Source organism: Hemiscyllium ocellatum, chromosome 4 (assembly GCF_020745735.1).
Source record: "Hemiscyllium ocellatum isolate sHemOce1 chromosome 4, sHemOce1.pat.X.cur, whole genome shotgun sequence".
NCBI lineage: Eukaryota > Metazoa > Chordata > Chondrichthyes > Orectolobiformes > Hemiscylliidae > Hemiscyllium > Hemiscyllium ocellatum.
In genome coordinates this window covers 126591065-126609272 of record NC_083404.1, presented here as the reverse complement: position 1 = coordinate 126609272, position 18208 = coordinate 126591065, and the positions used below count along the sequence as shown (strand labels likewise).

Genomic DNA, 18208 nt, shown 5'->3' with positions numbered 1-18208 from the left:
AGTACTAACCACTGAGCCACCGTGTACCCCTACTAACTTTGGACCAAAGCAATGCTGACGTTTCTTAAATGAGTCTTTAATCCCATTTGCTTCATGCTGTACCTGACATGGAAATATTGGCCATGGACACTGGCACAATGGATAAGTGCTCTTCTTTTGAGTTCAGTGATTGCACAAAGTTTGCAAATATTTACATAGTTGCCAGCGCAAAACTTTAGTATTGCTGCAAGAAAATGTTTCTTTCAAGCTCTTTTAATCAGTCATCTGGTTAGTTCATTTTATCAGGACAATTCCTTAACCAAAGTTAGTTTAAATTTAAATAAAACGATTAACAGTCTGACATCTTATTGGTGCATTCTCCCCGGTAGTGCTTTCTGACAATCAAGAATCTAGCTGCCAACCAATCAGCAAAGTCCTCGTGCAGTAAAACAAAATTGTTTTACCTTTTATATTAGTGTTTCTTGCAAATTGTCTTAGAGTGCAAGATGAAAAGAGTAGATGAAATATGTCTTTTTCCAGCAATATTTGAATACTTTTAGCACAAAGTAAGGGCATTCCATTTGCAGACTAACTATTTTGAACTAGGCTGCCGAGATGGTTGTGAGCATTGGTATCTAACACATTCAATTCTAACCTGAAAATATTAAAATTCAATATTGCAAGTAGTCTATCCTTGTCAAATTTGTGCTAATTACCTTGTTTTTTTATGTTCCTGAGTGCCCATATTCTATTTACGTCATCCATTTTAAAGTACATCTGCCATCTGAGTGTTTGTGTTTTGTTCTACAGTTGCTTCAAGTAGAAAAGAGAAGGGAATACCTCTCTCAGCTCCAAGAATTTATGGTAACAGATAACAGCAGGAATTGGCGCTTCAGAGCTGAGCTTTCTGAGTAAGTGGTTAAACTAGCAAATATTTGAACATTCACTAGCTTTGTTCAAGATCGACATTTGCTTTTTCAGTTGGCTTGAGTGAACTAATTCTAATAAAACATCTTTTTTTAACATAGCCAACTCATCCCTCATGTCAGCCAAGATTTACCTTGAATGCAAAATTGTAGCTTTATTCCCCTTTACTTTGTTAAAACAGCAACTTACTTTGACCCTTAAAGAAATTTGAGGGATGAATGACATTTTTGAGTATGCAAGAGGTATTAATCCTCAATGCTCTGAATCCACCACTCTTTATGCTCTAGCTCTTGTATTTTTAACCTGAAATTTTGTAACTATAACCTGTTTCAAAATTCTGATGAACCGCAGTTCAGTGATGTGAACTGTTGCTCAGCGTCTACAGTGAGAGCAGTCATTTAATCTTGACGTAGCTGCATGAATTGTGAACAGATGGTTCTTAAAGTCTCATATAAATGGACTGTTCGTTTACATAAGTCTAACCTGTGCAGAGGACAATATATTTTAGTTTTCAACTTTGTCCAAGATTGAGTTACACTGGATAATTTGGTGTACTTTGGCTGCAAAATTGCACCTCAAGTATAAATGATAGCATTCAGACTAGTGCGCGTCTCCTTTGCTCCACTGCTAGGCTGAGAATCCCAAGTTTATACACACTTACTTGTTGACTGATGGGAAGACTTTCATAATTAGGCCAAACTTTTCCCAATTTTCAGAAGTCATTTGATTTCCTGTAGCTTTCTATTTTTAAGTCTTTCTTCATAATTATCACTTTCCAAACCTATGCAATCCAACTGGATTTTCACTGTACCTTTTCCATGGCTTTATTCGTGTAATAATCCCAGAATTGCATGCAATACTCCAATTGTAGCAGTCAATTTTGTAATTGTTTTATTGCTTTTAGATTCAGTGTTGCTAGACAAGAAGAATTGCATTTATTTTTGTTCTTAATGGTTTTTCCCAACTTTATTTTTAAATTCAAGCATCTGCACCATTCCATCTCTTTCCTTATACTTTGAGATATGTTGATTTTAACTTTTTTCTTAGAATGTTAGTTTACAATTACCTACATTCAATTATTTCTGCAGACTTCACTGACCTAGACCTAGTCTAGTTTACAGGGGCCCCTAACTAATAGAATCGTTCCTGTACTTTCCATCTTCAAATGTGGAAGGATAGACTCATATATAATAATCTAGTTTAATAGTTGAGCACCAGTTATTACTTTTGCATAATGTAAGATTAAAATGCATTTACTAATCAAGTATATTAAGTGCAGATTTGTTAAAAGCCAGCCTCTTGATAACCTCATAGATTTTGAGCAAATGTCTAGGTTGCTAAAAGAAATGCTGCAGTTGTCGTGCATCCAGACGTTTTGAAAGCTGATGAGCTGCTTGAGGTTTGAGAAAATTTCAGTTCCCTATAGTATGTTGAAGAGTTGGTTGACAAATAGAACACAACTGGTAACAACAACATGAAATTGGGGATCTGAGAAACTGCTTGAAAAATTACTGAAGACTTCAAGAAGACGTCAGAAGGTTATCAAATTTGAATGGAAAATAGAATGTGCATGTTCATGTTGATAAATCTGAGGAAATCTGTTTTGACACGAGAGGCAAATAAATGGCAGTATATGCTTAATGAGAAGGAACCTATCATTCAAATGAACAAGAGACCCAAGGATTGAGATAGTAAGTGAACTGAACATGAAGTTAAAAATTTGAGCAATCATTGACAAGGGTCAAAAAGTGTGGTGCTGGAAAAGCACATCAGGTCAGGCAGCATTTGTGGAGCAGGAGAATCGACATCCTGATGAAGAGTTTATGCCCAAAATGTCAACTCCTCTGCTCCTCTAATGCTGCCTGACCTGCTGTGCTTTTCCAGTGCCACGTTTTTCGACTCTGATCTCCAGCATCTGCAGTCCTCACATTCTCCTAGTCATTGGCAAGGCCATATTATCAAACTTCATGATACATTGTAAAAATAATATTTAAGCAATAAAGAGCATAAAGAATGACCATGATGTGCTTGTTGCAACTATAATTAAGAGGTGTAAGGCCCTGTGATCGTTTCTAATGGAGCAGAAATCTGTTGAACTGTTGTAATAAAATAAATACAAAAAGGTAAGTGAGGATAAATTTATTTTATTGCTGGACCTCTCTTTAGATGTCTTAACTTTCTTGGCTTGGAGAGAAATTTATTGCTATTGTCACTGGGTCAAAGTGTTGGAATTTGCTTAATAGCAGCAGTGCTACAGATTCATTTAAGGCAGCTCACCACCACGTCCTTCAGATTAGGATTGGTCAATAAAAATACTGGCTTAGCCTGGATCCCACAAATGATCCTTAGCAAATTGAAGTGGAATTTTGTGATTTGTTTTTCCAAATTCGTCAGTGTTTTTATACGCTTTGTTGCCTCTTCCTTGCTATTTTGTTTTGAATGGAATGTTTTTATATGTTGAAATGCATAAGATCTAAATGCATGCTAAAGACTATATGGACCATTAGGCTTCTTCCTGGCTGTCAATGTCTGTGTGTCTTCCAAATGAATGAGAAACTTCGACATTCAGAGGAGCTTTAAAGTGTAGAATACACCAGAACATTGGGGGAATAAGATTCAGCTGTTTGGCACCTTGAGCTTGTTTCACCATTTAAGTTTGTGGCGACTCCATCTGCCCACCAACAACTATCAGACCAGTTTTATTTTTTTACAGATTGTCACGTCTTTATGCTGCAGCATTTACCTACATAAAGAAACTGACCACAGTTTTTTTTACATGTACGATGATAGTAAAGTGCTTTTTGGATATTCTGATGTTATGATCAAGGACTATCTGAATGCAGCTGCTTTGTTACAACATACTTCCACATGTTTGTTGTTTATTAATTTGACCCTGCCAGACTGATTACATGCATCATTTTAAACTTTACTTTGTGGAGCTATGATTCACTTGATGCCCTGTTTTTTTTCTTCTTCGCTGTCCTGAAATTTCTAACAGACATAGTTGACCATCTCTTTGCTTTTCCCAGCAAGTACGATGTGGTCACTGTCACCTTGAATAACTGTCCAGCTTCATTCCCCAGAATTAGGTCCAGCACTGCACTGACGCTTGTTGGATCTTCTACAAGGTGATTGTTGAATATTTAGAACATAGGACAATACAGCACAGAATAGGCCCTCGATGTTGCACAGACCTGTGAACTAATCTAGACCTAACCCCCTACACTATCCCATCATCACCCATGTGCTTATCCAAGGATTTTAAAATCTCCCTAATGCAAATGAGTTAACTACATTGGCAGGCAGGGCATTCCACACGCCCTTACCACTGAGTAAAGAATCTTCCTCTGACAGCTGTCTTAAATCTATCACCCCTCAATTGTCGCTGTGCCCCCTCATACAAGTTGACGTCGTTATCCTAGGAAAAAGACTTTGATTATGTACCTTATCTAATCCTCTGATCATCTTGTATGTCTCTATCAAATCCCCTCTTAGCTGCTGCCTTTCCAAAGAGAACAGATCCAAGTGTCTCAGCCTTGCCTCGTAAGACCTTCCCTCCAGACCAGGCAACCTCCTGGTAAATCTCCTCTGCACCTTTTCCAATGCTTCCATATCCTTCCTGTAATGGGGTGACCAGAACTGTACACAACATTCCAAGTACAGCCGCACTAGCGTTTTATGTAGTTGCAGCATGACATTACGGTTCCGGAACTCAATCCTACGACCAATAAAACCTAACACACCGTATGCCTTCTTAACAGCACTATCAATCTGGGTGGTAACTTTCAGGACTCTATGCACATGGACCCCAAGATCCTTCTGCACATCCACACTACCAAGAATCTTTCTTTTGACCTAGTAATGTGCCTTCCTGTTATTCTTCCCAAAATGAATCACCTCACATTTATCTGCATTAATCTACATTTGCCACCTCAGCCCAATTCTGCAGTTTATCCAAGTCCTCCTGCAACATTTTTCCCACGCTGTCCACTACTCCACCGACTTTAGTGTCATCTGCAAACTTACTAACCCATCCACCTATGCTTGCATCCAAGTCATTTATAAAAATGACAAACAGCAGTGGTCCCAAAACCGATCCTTGTGGCACACTGTCGAAACTGGACTCCAGGCTGAATATTTTCCATCAACCACCACTCGCTGCCTTCTTACAAATCCAAACTGCGAAATCACCCTCAATCCCATGCCTCTGCGTTTTCTCTAACAGCCTACCATGTGGAACCTCATCAAATTTCTCTTTCTGGCGAGTGAGTGAAGCAGTCCTTTTGTTGTTCATGGATCTCTTTTGTGACAGGACACCTTTGGCAGCAGCAATCGGGCACAGGAGTAAGCCATTCAGCCCCCTAGACCCTGTCCTGCCATTTGACAAGATCATAACTGTTCGGGTTGTGGCTTGAACTCTCCTGTCTGCCACATACACTTACATTCTTAATTGGCAAGGAAGTCAATCTAATTCAACCTTAAAACTTTTTAATGATCCAGCCTCCTCTGTTCTCTGGAGAAGAGAATTCTGCAAACTAATGATCCTCTGAGTCAATATAGTTCTGATCTCCTTAAATGGGCGATACCTTTTAACTTTAAATTGTCCTGTGTTTCTAGATTCACACGTGGGGGCATATCTCAACATCCACAGTTCTCTCAGGATTTTGCTTCAATAAGATAACATTAATCTTCTAAACTCCAGTGGTTACAAGTTTAACCTGTTAATCACTTCTCAGAAGATTGGCCCTTCATCCTTCATTTGCACAATTTGTAAATTAAGACAGAGGCTGTTGTAGAAGGAAAATGTGTTTTGCTGAAGAATGTATAATATTCCAAAACAATTTATAATATTCTTTTCTTTCTCTCATGATCTTTTATGTGAATCATTCTTATTTGATGATTTACTGTTAGCGTTCATTTTCCTGTTTGTTTGAACCCTCTCCATCCCTCACCTCAGTGCATTAACTTGCAGCTTAAATGAATTTTTGCATCACTTATGTAGCTTTTGGTTGTTTCCATTTTTCTTTCATTTTTAGGCAATTGATTTTGCTGCTGGAACTGTACAATCCTAAGGACGTGTATGACTACCTACGACCCATATCATTCAGCCTCTGTGCTGATAAGGTTTCTTCAGTCCGCTGGATTGCCTACCGATTGGTAAGATGCTGATGAGAGTAACTGAGGATCTACTTGGTAATGCAATGAGAAAACGCATTTTTACTGTGCATACAAGCTAGGTGTTGGATTTGATTTCTGGTATCTACTGAGGTACACTAATTTCACTAGGGGGAGTCATGGTTATGGTGGGGTTTGGGTGTTGTTTCATTTTATGACAGCAAAGACTGAATATGACTCGACAATGATGGTTAACATTAGTTTAAGCAGTGTATAGCCCCAATGACTTAAGTTTATGCTTTTATTAGAAATTTATATTGAGAAATGAAAATCTAATTTCTGTGTCAAATACCTGCTTCCTCTCACTGCTCTATCCCCGACCACTATCCACTATCTGGTTTAGTATTTACAAACCCTTAGTCTTCGGAAAAAGTGCTTTATGAACTACAGCTCCTTCCTTGCAGGGAAGGTAACATTTTAATAATTGTGTTCTTTTCAGGTTGGTGAGATGATTAGAAAATTCTATGCATCTGCAACTCCTGCATTAGCAGTTGACCTTATTCATGAACTTGTTGATAAATTCTGCCATTCTGTGAAATGGTCAGGTCGTCAAGCTTTTGTGTTTGTCTGCCAGGTAAGCAGCCTCTCTCGCAGTGTTGCCCACTCTGGCATTTCCCTCGTTATTTTGTACATGAAATACTGTAGAGCTTAGTTACAACTGTTTATAATTATGGAATAAAATGTATGGTTGAGATCTTGTCCTTTGTATTTGTAATGTTTTGGTTGAATTGCATCCCACGGTCTTCTCTGGACCAAATCTCCCTTCTATCCAGTTAACATAGCAAACTGATTTCATTAGTCGCTAGTGTGCATGGAGTGTTGCTCTAAAAATGTTTTCAAATCTTCATATCATTGATACCTGATCATGTCATTTTTGAGGTGCATGCATTGCTTCTTAAGTAGTCCCTCAAAGCTGTGAATGACTGTCTTCAACTCTGTTGGGTTCCTGAGCTAACTATACCGTCGAATGCTAAATCTGCTCACCCTGTATGCAGGTAGTGTTTGAGATGGGTGAGTGAGGTGCTCAGGATTTTCTGGCTCTTGCTTTCACTTGGCCTCCACTTGGGCCTGTTGGAGATGCCGGAGATGGTTGATGCTTTTGTAGATGCTGCTTTTGAGTGGTCTAAGCCAAGAGACATTGGGAATAGAACATAGAAAAGTACAACACAGAACAGGCCCTTTGACCCACGATGTTGTACTGGGGGTTAATCCTAATGTAAGGTAAAATAACTCAACCTACACACCCCTCCACTCACTGCTATCCATGTGCATGTCCAGCAGTCACTTAAATGTCCCGAATGACTCTGCTTCCACCACCACTGCTGGCAACGCATTCCATGCGTTGTTGCATGGAATATTGCATTCTTTCATGTAGGCTTTGAGGACATCCTTGAATTGTTCTCTCTGCTGTAATGGGTGATCAGTTGGTGTGACTAAGCCCAGAGCTGATAGTTTTGTTTTGGAGTAAAGTCAAAATACTGCCGATGCTAAAAATCTGAAACAAAATTAGAATGCTGGAGAACCTCAGCAACTCTAGTAGTATCTGTGGAGAGAATAAACAGTTAACATTTTAAGTCAGGTATGACTCTTTAGAACAGAAAGGTGTTGGAAAATAGCTATTTTCATACTTTTACCTGAGGAGGAGCAAGAGGACAGACGTTACATAGGCCAATGCAAAGGACACAGGGGTTATTAATAATGGAGAAAGGAAATAAAATGATGTACGAGGGAGAGAATGAGTCCAAACTGTCTAGAAAAAAGCCAACACGACATGACTATGGAGGAAGACAGAGTATCTCTTTTGGAAGTCATGTCAAGCATGTGGGCAATGTGGCTGTCCAGTGCAGCTGACTGGCATAATTTGTAGCTCTTGATGGCTTTTGGCCTGAGAGACAATACTGATATTGGAACATCTTAGTAGTGGGTTTTGCAGAGACACTCGGTGTTTCTCCAAGGGTTTGAGATGCTTGTCAATGTCTGCAATTCATGCAGAAGGATAGGTAACACTACACCTCTGCAGTCCACAAATGTGTCAGGATTGAATTGTTGAATTTCATTGATGTCTGCTTCATTGAAAGGATGCTCCCAAAGGCTGGACTTGACCTTGGACAAAAGGTTGAACGGTTTCCTCCTTGTCCTGGCAAATTTCTTGGTTCATATCACAGCGGTGACAAAGTTCCAAGGGCAGCCAAATTTGAGGACAGTGTTCCATCGTCTCTTCTTATAGACAGAGTGTAATTAAAGTGCTGCTGCCTGCTCCTTTTTTGGAATGGTCTTCTGTAAAAATCCATGTTTTTGTATTTTTGGACTGATGGGTCTTGGCATCAGTTTTCACAGTGGAAGATACTAATTGTGTGCCAGAACTTCCAAGAGTGTGTCAGGGGGGCACAGGTGAGTATAATGGTCATCACCTAAGGAGAAGATCCTGGGGAAGCTGAAAGTCATGAATTTGGATAAATCACCTTGACAGGGGGGCTACATCCGAGTTCTGAAGGAGATTGTTGAGATTGTAGAGCCTTAGGTAATATTTCAGGGATCAGTGGAGTTCAGGAGGGTCCCAGAGAACTGGAAAGTTCCTGATGTAACGCACTTATTTTAAGAAAGGAGGGAGGCAGAAGGCATGAGAGGATAGGCCAGTTAGCCTGGCCATGGGCATTGGTAAGATTTTACAGTCTAGTAAGGATGAGCTTGTAGAATATTGCAGTGGTAAAATAGGGCTTAGTTAGCATGACTTCATCAGGGAGGTCACGCCTGACAAATCTGCTAAACTTCTCTGAGGCAGTAACGAGCATGTTAAATAAAGACGACAGAATGGACATGATCTATCTGAATTTCGAGAAGGCGTTTGCCAAGGTCCTGCACAAGGCACTGCTGAATAAGATGAGAGGCCATGGTGTTCGGAACAAGGTACTGACATGGATAGAGGATTGGCTGGCTGGCAGAAGGCAGAGACTGGGGATAAACAGGGTTTTTTTTCTCAGCATGGTAGCTGGCAATACTGGAGTTCTGCAGGAGTCTGTGTTGGGACTACAACTATTCACGTTATACGTTAACTGTCTAATTAAAGGAACTGAAGGCATTGTTGCTACATTTACAGATGACAAAGATGGGTGGAAGGACAGGAAGGAGGGAAGTTGCAGAAGGAATTGGACAGGCTAGAAGAATGGACGAAGAAGTGGCAGATGGGATACAATGTGGAAAAGTATGAAGTTTTATGCACTTTGATAGGAAGAATAGAGGCATAGACTATTTTCTGAATGGGAAGGCTTTGGAAATCTGAAGCAGAAAGAGACTAGAGAGTCCTAGACTAGAATTCTCTGAAAGTTAACATGCTGGTTCAGTTGGTAGTTAGGAAGGCAAATACAATGTTTGTTCTCATTTCAAGAGAGCTAGAATCCATGAGCCGTGATGTATTGCTGATGCTGTATAAGGCTCTGGTCAGAAAGTGTTGGAATATTGAGAGCAGTTTGGGCCCATATCTAAGGAAAGTCATGCTGATATTGGAGGGATCCACAGGTGGTTTACAAGAATGACAGAGGTGAAGGGCTCATCATATGATGAGCAGTTGAGGACTCTGGGTCTGTACTCGATCACATTCAAAAGGATGAGTAATTGAAACTTGCAGAATACTGAGCATTGTGGATAAGAGTGGGTGTGGGGAAGATGTGGCGAAGGAGAGACTAGGACCTCAAGAGCCCAGCCTCGGAGCTAAGGGTGATTCTTCAGAACTGAGCGAAAGAGGAATTTCATCAGTCAGTGGCTGGTGACTTTGTGTAACAGATTATCAGAGGGCAGTAGAGACCAAATCATTGAGTGTATTTAAGTGAGAGAGAGAGGTTCTTGAGTAGGAATGAGATCAAGGGTTATGTGGAGAAGGAGTTAAGAAAGATGGCGCCATGGTTGATTGGCAGCAAAGACTCGATGGGCCAAATGGTCTAATTCTCCTATGTTCTACAGTGTCCCCCAGCCATCCATCTTGCCAATAAAAACAACTCTTCTGCAGCTATGGCAGTCAGTCATCCCCTTTCTTTGACTATTATGGTATCTGAACTCCTTACCTTGTTCTCCTCTTGCCAGATGACAAAGATGAAGTCATGTACTGGTGCCAAGAATGCATTTCCACTGTATTGCAGCAGGAATTACTCCTGCACCAATGACCTGCTGGCTGTCGTTTGTCAATGGCATTGCCAACCTCCTGTTAGATTGGAGTTGTGCTGAGATGGCTCTGCATAGCATGCTGTGGGATATGTTGAGGGGGTCAACAATGTCCTTGTAGCTAGTGCTGCTCCCCCTCTCTGTTCTTGATGAAGACCTCTCTCCATTCACCCTAAATAGGTAGGGTACATGGGTGCTTGCGCTGGTAGATGGTCTTGACTGTGCTGAAGAATCCATACATACCCAATAAGATGCCTCAATTTTACACGCAGGAGATTTTTTTTTTGAGGGTGGGCAGTTTTTGGAAAGGCAGTAGAAGCAGGGTCTTTGAATATTTTTAAGGTCGAGGTAGACAGATGAGCAAGGGGATAGGCAGATTTTGAATTTGAAATTTCAATCGGGTCAGCCATGATCTTAAATGGTGAAGCAAGCCCAAGAGCTGTGCTTTCTCCACCTCCCATCTGTTCTTTATCTTTCGGGGTTTCTTGTTGGACGTCTGTCTTTATTTGTATATAGACTTTCTTTCTTTCCCTCAAGTTTTGTTTATGCTTCCAATTCAGGAGTACCTGCTGCTTATAATTCAGTAGCTCCTGTAGCACTCCGTTTTGCTCATCAGACCAGTACTGATGTTTTCTGGTAGCGAAATCTCTCAATTGCTGCTCGAGTTTAAAGGCGTGCCAGGTACTATAGACGTTCTGTAGTTCCTATTCATTGAGCCTTGTCATAGAGCCGTATAGCATGGAAACAGACCCTTCAACCCATGCCAGTCAGACATCCTGAATTAATTTAGTCCCATTTGCCAGCATTTGGCCCATATTCCTCTAATTCTTTTCATATACCTATCCCAATGCTTTTTAAATGTTGTAATTGTGCCAGCCTCCACCACTTCCTCTGGCAGCACATTCCATACTTGCACCACCCTCTGTGTGAAAATGTTGTCCCTTAGGTACCTTTTTAAATCTTTCCCCTTTCACCTTAAATCTATGCAACCTAGTTTTAGACTCCCCCCATCCCGGGGAAAAGACCTTGGTTATTCACCCTATCCATGCCACTCTGTAAGGCTTCCCCCTGCTGACACTCCAGGAAAAACAGCCCCAGCCTTTTCAGTCTCTCCCTACAGCTCAAACCTTCCAACCCTGGCAACATTTTTGTAAATCTTTTCTGAACCCTTTCAAGTTTCACAACATCCTATAGCAGAGAGATTAGAATTTCCCACTCCTATACTCAATACACTGATCAATAAAGGCAAGTGTACCAAGCACCACCTTCACTATCTTGTCTATCTATGACGCCACTTTCAAGGAACTATGAACCTGCACTCCAAGGTCTCTTTGTTCAGCCACATTCCCCAGGACCTTTTATGTATAAAGATGTATAAGTTCTGCCCTGATTTGCTTTTTCAAAATGCAGCACCTCGCCTTTATCTAAATTAAAATCCACCTGGCACTCCTTGGCCTATTGGCTAACCTGATCAAGGACCCATTGTGCTTCAAGGTAACCTTCTTCACAGATCACCTCGGAGGCCATGTAGTACCAGTGTATGTGATTACAGTTTTCAACAAGGTACCCTAACCAGAGCGTGGTTGCTGATAATTACAATTCACTGCTATAGAATTAGTAAGCATTCAGCTCTTAATAACAGTTAACTTTGTTCTTATAAACACTGCATATTAAAGGATGCACTTCTTTATGTATTTAAATGCAGGCTATACTTGAAGATGATTATATTCCTGTGGAACAGTTTACTGAGCATTTGATGCCACACTTACTACAACTAGCATCTGATCCTGTTCCAAATGTCCGAGTGTTATTAGCAAAAACTTTGAGACAAACCCTATTGGAAAAAGGTGAGATTTTCAATTTCTGTCTCTAGTACAATATCCCCAAAAGTTTTAAATGGAAAACTTTAAACAATAAAATCCAGATTAAATTTACTGGTTATATGCATGGATATTCTATGTATATCCTGTAAGCCATCAAGTATTCTGAAAGATATAGTGAAACAAATTTTCAAGGAAGTTGCAGAAATTATATAGTAGTCATAGTGGGTGACTGGGGCAGGAATATTGTAAGGGGTAGAGAGGTAAGAATTTCTCCACCTTTTTTTTTGGAAGAATTTTCTAATCAGTATGTTTCAAATCACAAGAAAGGAGATATTCTGGTACTCGTGGGAATGTATTGAATTAAAACAGTAGAGGGACTAGTGTCCATCGCATCAAAAGGTTTGAGGTGAGTTTGGAAACGGGTAGCATCTGGAATGCGCTAAGTAATTAAGGGAGGGCAACCTTTCAATGTTGACAAGAAAAACAGAACAGTATACAGCTTTTAAAGAAGTTGCAGTGGTAGTTTCCTTACTTCTAGGTTAGAATATCTGCCATATGTCTCAACTGGAGAAAGTGAGGACTATTGATTTAAATAAATATAAATTGTAAAAATTGAAGTATGGACTATTTTTAGTCTTAAATTTGTGCATAATTGTAGAGGGCATGTTGAATGAATGCTCATATTTTGTAAAGAATGAAAATGCTGCTCATGATCAAATGAATGAGGAGGTAACAAACTTTGGGTAGACTCAAGTTTGTCAGGACTAGTCAGATAAGCTTGCTTTATTTAATATTTTCTCTATTCTTGGGAGGTGTTTGCAGAGAACTGGAGAGTTACAAACGTCGCATTTTGTTGAAAAAAAATGCAACTTCAGGCCAGAAATCTTTTGGAAACAATAATTCAGGACAGCCTTTACAATGTGGACTAAGAAAAGCCAACACAGATTTGCTAAGGACAGATTGCATTTAATTTTCTTGTTTTTTTGATGGGCTAATAGAAGGTATTAATCATGAGTAAACTGTTAATGTGACGTACATGAACCTCCAAGGCATTTGAGAATGTGCCCTATTAACAAGATTGAGACAATATTTCTAGCCCTTGGAATAAAAGGAACAGTTGTAGTTTGAATGCAAAATTAGCTGACTAACAGCAGATAACTCTCTCACCTCCACTTGCTAGTTTTTTGGACTGGAGCATATTACATAGTGGGCCTCCACAGGGGCCAGTTTTAGGTTCTCGACTTTCCTTTATATTTTGAGGAATGTTCACAAAACAACTTAAATTTTAAGATAAAACAAAACTTGGAAGCATTGTGAACTGAAAGGTGAATGCTGATGGATATCAACAGGATATTGGTGGGATCATGGAATGGGTGGACAATGACAATTTAAACTTAAATACAGCAAAAGTGTGAAGTATTTAATTTGGCTGAATGAATAAGGATATACAATAGGGAGTGCATTTTGTAGGAGGTGCAGACTAAAAGAGACTTGGAGGATTTCTGTGCTCCAGTCACAGGGCAGGTTGAGAAAGTTTATAGAAATTTGGCCTTATAAATGGGTGCAGGGTATACAAAAGCCATGGAGTTGTGATGAACCTGTAGAGACACTGGTTCCACCTCAGTTGGTGTTTAGCATCTAGTTCTGCTTCTACACTTGAGGAAGGATGTGAAGGCCTTCAACAAGGTGCAGAAAGGTTTCCTGGCTCCACAGATGAACAGCTTCAGCTATATTGGTAGATTGGAGAAATGGAGAATTGGAGATTGACTGATCTCTTTGGAGAAGAGGGAATTTGTTAAAGTATTCAAAATAATGAGAATCCAAACATAAACTGTTCCTGTTGGCAAAGGGATTGAGAACCAGAGGATACCAACTCGAGGTGATCAGCAAAAGAAACAATGGCAACGTGAAGATTTTTTATGCTCTGAGTGAGTGGGATCTGGAATATTCTGCCCAAGTGTGGGTGGAGGCAGTGTCAGTCCAGGCCTTTCAAAAAAGGATTTCATGATGATCTGAAAGGAAGAAATGGGAAAATGAGTCTAGGGCAATTGCTCTTACAGAAAACTGACACGATTGTGTTAGAATGATTCACTAATTTTGCATTTTGTTTGTCCCAACTTGTTGTCTCTTCCACTTCCAAAACCTGATTCGGAGAAATAAATCTCAGTAAACATCCTGAGGGAATTTGACAAGGTAGATGTGGAAAGAAAGCTTCCTCTAATGGGAGAAGCTCAAACTAGGGTCACTCTTTTCAAAATTAAAAATGATGATCCATTTAAAACAGATGAGGCAAGCAATTTTCTGAGGGCACACTCTTCCTGAAAAGCTGGTGGAAGCCAAGTTCTCAAATATTTTTATGGCAGAGGAACATAGATCCTTGTTAAACAAGAGGGTGAAAGATATGCTAACTATAGCGTATTACAGCATGGAAAGGGTCCACGCTAGTCATCGAGCGCTGGTCAATTCTAATTCCTCTGGATCTGGGATCCATAACCTGCTATAGTGCTTCATGATCTAGTAAATACTTTTTAAATTCTGAGAGTTCTGGAAGACCACTAGCCTCTGGTTGATACAATATCTTTCTTAAATCCCCAGAATTGAAAAGTAAAAGGAAAGTAGGCTGATACTTCACATTAATGACCATTTCATTTACAGCAGCAAAAGACAACTGGGAGTTGATACTTTTTGCAAACATTTGGTGGTCTTGAATTTAAAAGGAGACCACTTTTAAAGACTCTTATTTTTCAGGTTGCCAAAGATTGGAATGTTTATGCTCAAGATGCATTGTTTTCCATTTGTTTCAGTTTAGAGCCCTTGGCTGAGATGTATTGGTTGGAGATTAGGAGATAAAATGAAGGTTGTTCTACAAAACCAGTTCATCTCATTATTTTCTTACAGAATACTTTGTAAACTCAGGCAGTTCTCACCAGGAGGCCATAGAGCAAATCACTGTGGCGCTGCAGGCTGATCGAGACCGGGATGTCCGATACTTTGCCAGCATATACCCCAGCAGTACAAAGCTTGGTGATGATTCCATGAGTACTGCTTCTTCCACTTATTAAAACAGGCTTTTGTTCCTTGCACCATTGGACTGATCAAACAGTCACTGACGTGTGCATTAAATATGTGTATCAGCTGGAATGTACTGGGTGAGTGCTCTAGAATACGGCGAGATATCTGTTCTCTACACTGAACGATGGGGTTTTCCAATTGTGGAGACCTGCCTTGGGGCCCTGTATTACACTGAGATTCATTTAGACTATTACTAGTCGTGTGGCCGTGACTTGGTTTTCATACTTTGACCACTGAAAAATTCTCAGAGGATTTTACCACCGAAGCCTTAAACTCCTGTATTCTTAAAACTAGCAAACTTGAACACCTGGAGCCGCCTTAATGGAGGAGGGATTGCCATTTCAAACCTAATCATTCCTTCCAGAAAACTTATTAGAAAGGTTACTGATAATTCTTGTCTATAAACAATATCTAGTTGCATTTGCAAAGAGTAAGATCTAGACAAGTTAATGTGTACTTCTTAATACTGTACAAGAACTTTCATGTATTGATTCAGAAACGTTCTTCTCAACTGTGCGAGTTATGTCAAGGGTATTTTTACCTAAATGAATTAGTTATACCTCATTTAGTTTGAACACGGACAGTGGAGTTGTAATGTGGTCTTGAAGTTTGTCCATTCATACTACAGCAAATTTCAGCCTCGCGGGTATGAGAAAATGGCTGCCACTGATCTGCTTTGATTCACTTCCTTACCCACCTTATTCATTAATGGGTTTTGTTCTAACTACCTTGGAGATTGCACAGGAATTGACTGAATTATAGAGGAGAAAGGACAAAAAATGCATACGTAATATATACTTAACGCTTTTGAATACTTTTTTTTTTACAAATTCCTCATTGCTGCACAGAAGTAAAAACGTGTGCAAGGGTTAACGGTAACTGTTAGTAGAGGTGTGCAGACCCTATCAAATTGTTCTAGAATTTATACCTCAGAGTGAGGTGGTTCTGACTGAACTCACAAGTATAAAATTTTGCACTATCTGGTGTGCAAATATTGTGTTACATCTATCTAAATTTACATGTCTGACTCCACTTTTAAATCACACAAGGCACCTTTTTTATTTCTCATTCAGTCTACCTATAAAAACAATGATCCATCATCTTGCTAGGTGAGGGGAATAGAGATATCAGACAAGCTAGATAATCACCATGGGATAATGTTCTTTCAAAGATCTTTGCAATGTGAGGTCATTTTGATCAACTAACTACCATCTATAAAAACTCTATCTTTTGAGTTAACAATCCCACCATCTTCAAGCTGATGGTGTTTGTGCCTTATTGGCAGCCTATGAGGTCACTCTCTAATGGAGTTCTTCAGTCCATGATTAATGTCAGCTCGGTCTTGACATCTATAATGAATGGCTTCCAGTATTTAGCAAACATGTCACCTGTCTTCCACTTTTACAAGTCTTTTCCAACTTATAGGCCTGTTCTTAAATAACGTAATAAAGCTACCTAATTCATAGGTATCCTGGCTACAAGATATAAATGGCATGATAGATTCTCATCAGTCCAGAAAGAGAGGCCATGGTTAAATGAGTTGTTGCAGAATTTTTGGCACATTATTCAGTGGATCTAGCAGAAACAAATGCTTTGAAATGGGGTTGTATTCCACTTGTGCACTGGCTACTCCATGAGCTATCATGTGGTGGATTCTCTAGTGTCCTCCTGAAGGCGATGTTTCTTGCCCTGAACCCCATTTGAGGAACAACACTTCTAACCTGCCCATTGTAGTAGGGTAAGTGATTGTAATTTGAGACTGCTGTGTTGCAAGTCAACCTGCATTACTAAGCCTTCAGAATCGATCTTCAGTTCTGAGTTTGGAGATTGAATGAATATAAAAGACAAATGAATAGATTAAGTATGATCTTTATTTTCTTTGAAAGAAGTCCAGCATCCATGTATTCTTCCATGTTCAATAAATAATACTTGTATCTTTTTGGTTTTTTTAATAGATTTTGCCACATTTTAGTTTATAAAATCTTGGTATTGCCTTGGACAAACTGATCTCATTCTAGGCAATAGTCCTGTATCTGAAAATAGTTTTTTTTTCAACTGATTTGGCTCCAAACCATTTAACAATCTAATCAATTGACTCCTTATCTTTCTCTTAATGACCCTCTCCACTTCTCCACTAAACTTCCTTGCCACCAGGATCAAATGAGATGATCCATTGCACATGTGGATTTTGGACTTTGTTTTTCAGAAAGCGAGATGTTGCCTGTTGCAGCTAATCTATTATTACATGCTGCAGAGTGTGGTAAAAGGTCAGATTTCTGTGTGAATTCAAATGTGTGCAGTGGGAACTCTCTGGGTCAGGCTCAGCACTAACACTACAAAGTGGTCAAATGATTTTAAAAGTACAGCATATTTCTGTGTGTGTTATGCAGAGTGCTGCTGTGTACTTATGTCTGTTTCATGCTGGTCATGTCCTGCAGAGTATGTTTTGAATTGGAGTAGCACACAAGCTTTAAGTCAGAAAATTCAGGTATTTTAACTTTTTATCATGATCGGCTGAATGCTGCACCTTTTTTATATGTACATATCTGTGAGCACTCAAGTGCCCGTTGTTGATCATGTCATAAAAAGCTGTTGTGATACAAATGTTCTGTACTTGTCCAAATAAAAATAAATATGCAACTGTTTAAGTTTGTTGCTGTTCAAGTTTTGATTTTGACATTTTGGAGGGAGTGAACTGGGATTTACATTATCTGATAACTGCTGAACTGAGAATTATGTGCATGACAATTTTAAAACTAAGACGTAGCTGGACCAGGAATAAATGTATGTTAGTACAACACACACACACACACACACACACACACACACACACACACACACACACACACACGGTGAATGGGACTTCGAGTGCATTTGGTTATGGGTCTGTGGAGAGTGGAAGTTTGAAGAACATTGGACTGATTGACAATAAAACTGAAACAAAAATGATCGAGAAGCAGTGAAGCCTTTGTAGTGGCTGGTTGCTATGATGTCATACTTTTTATCCAAGTGAAGGCCTGGACTTTGATTCTGAACCATGCCAAACACCAGCTTGCACAAACCTGCTCAGTGCACTT

At 39.6% G+C, this 18208-nt stretch overlaps 1 protein-coding gene across 2 annotated transcripts in view; it reads left to right on the top strand.

Annotated features, from left to right (window-relative positions):
* The window catches only part of LOC132815096 (serine/threonine-protein phosphatase 4 regulatory subunit 1-like), an 84004-nt gene extending 66238 nt beyond the window's left edge, over window positions 1-17766 (top strand). For both annotated transcript variants that reach the window (XM_060823852.1, XM_060823851.1), the window contains exons 17-21: window positions 790-890; window positions 5943-6063; window positions 6521-6655; window positions 11942-12083; window positions 14958-17766. In XM_060823852.1, coding sequence (XP_060679835.1) covers window positions 790-890; window positions 5943-6063; window positions 6521-6655; window positions 11942-12083; window positions 14958-15121 — 663 coding nt within the window. In that variant the 3' untranslated portion in view covers window positions 15122-17766. The remainder of the gene's footprint in view (window positions 1-789; window positions 891-5942; window positions 6064-6520; window positions 6656-11941; window positions 12084-14957) is intronic.
* The last annotated feature ends 442 nt before the right edge of the window (window positions 17767-18208 follow it).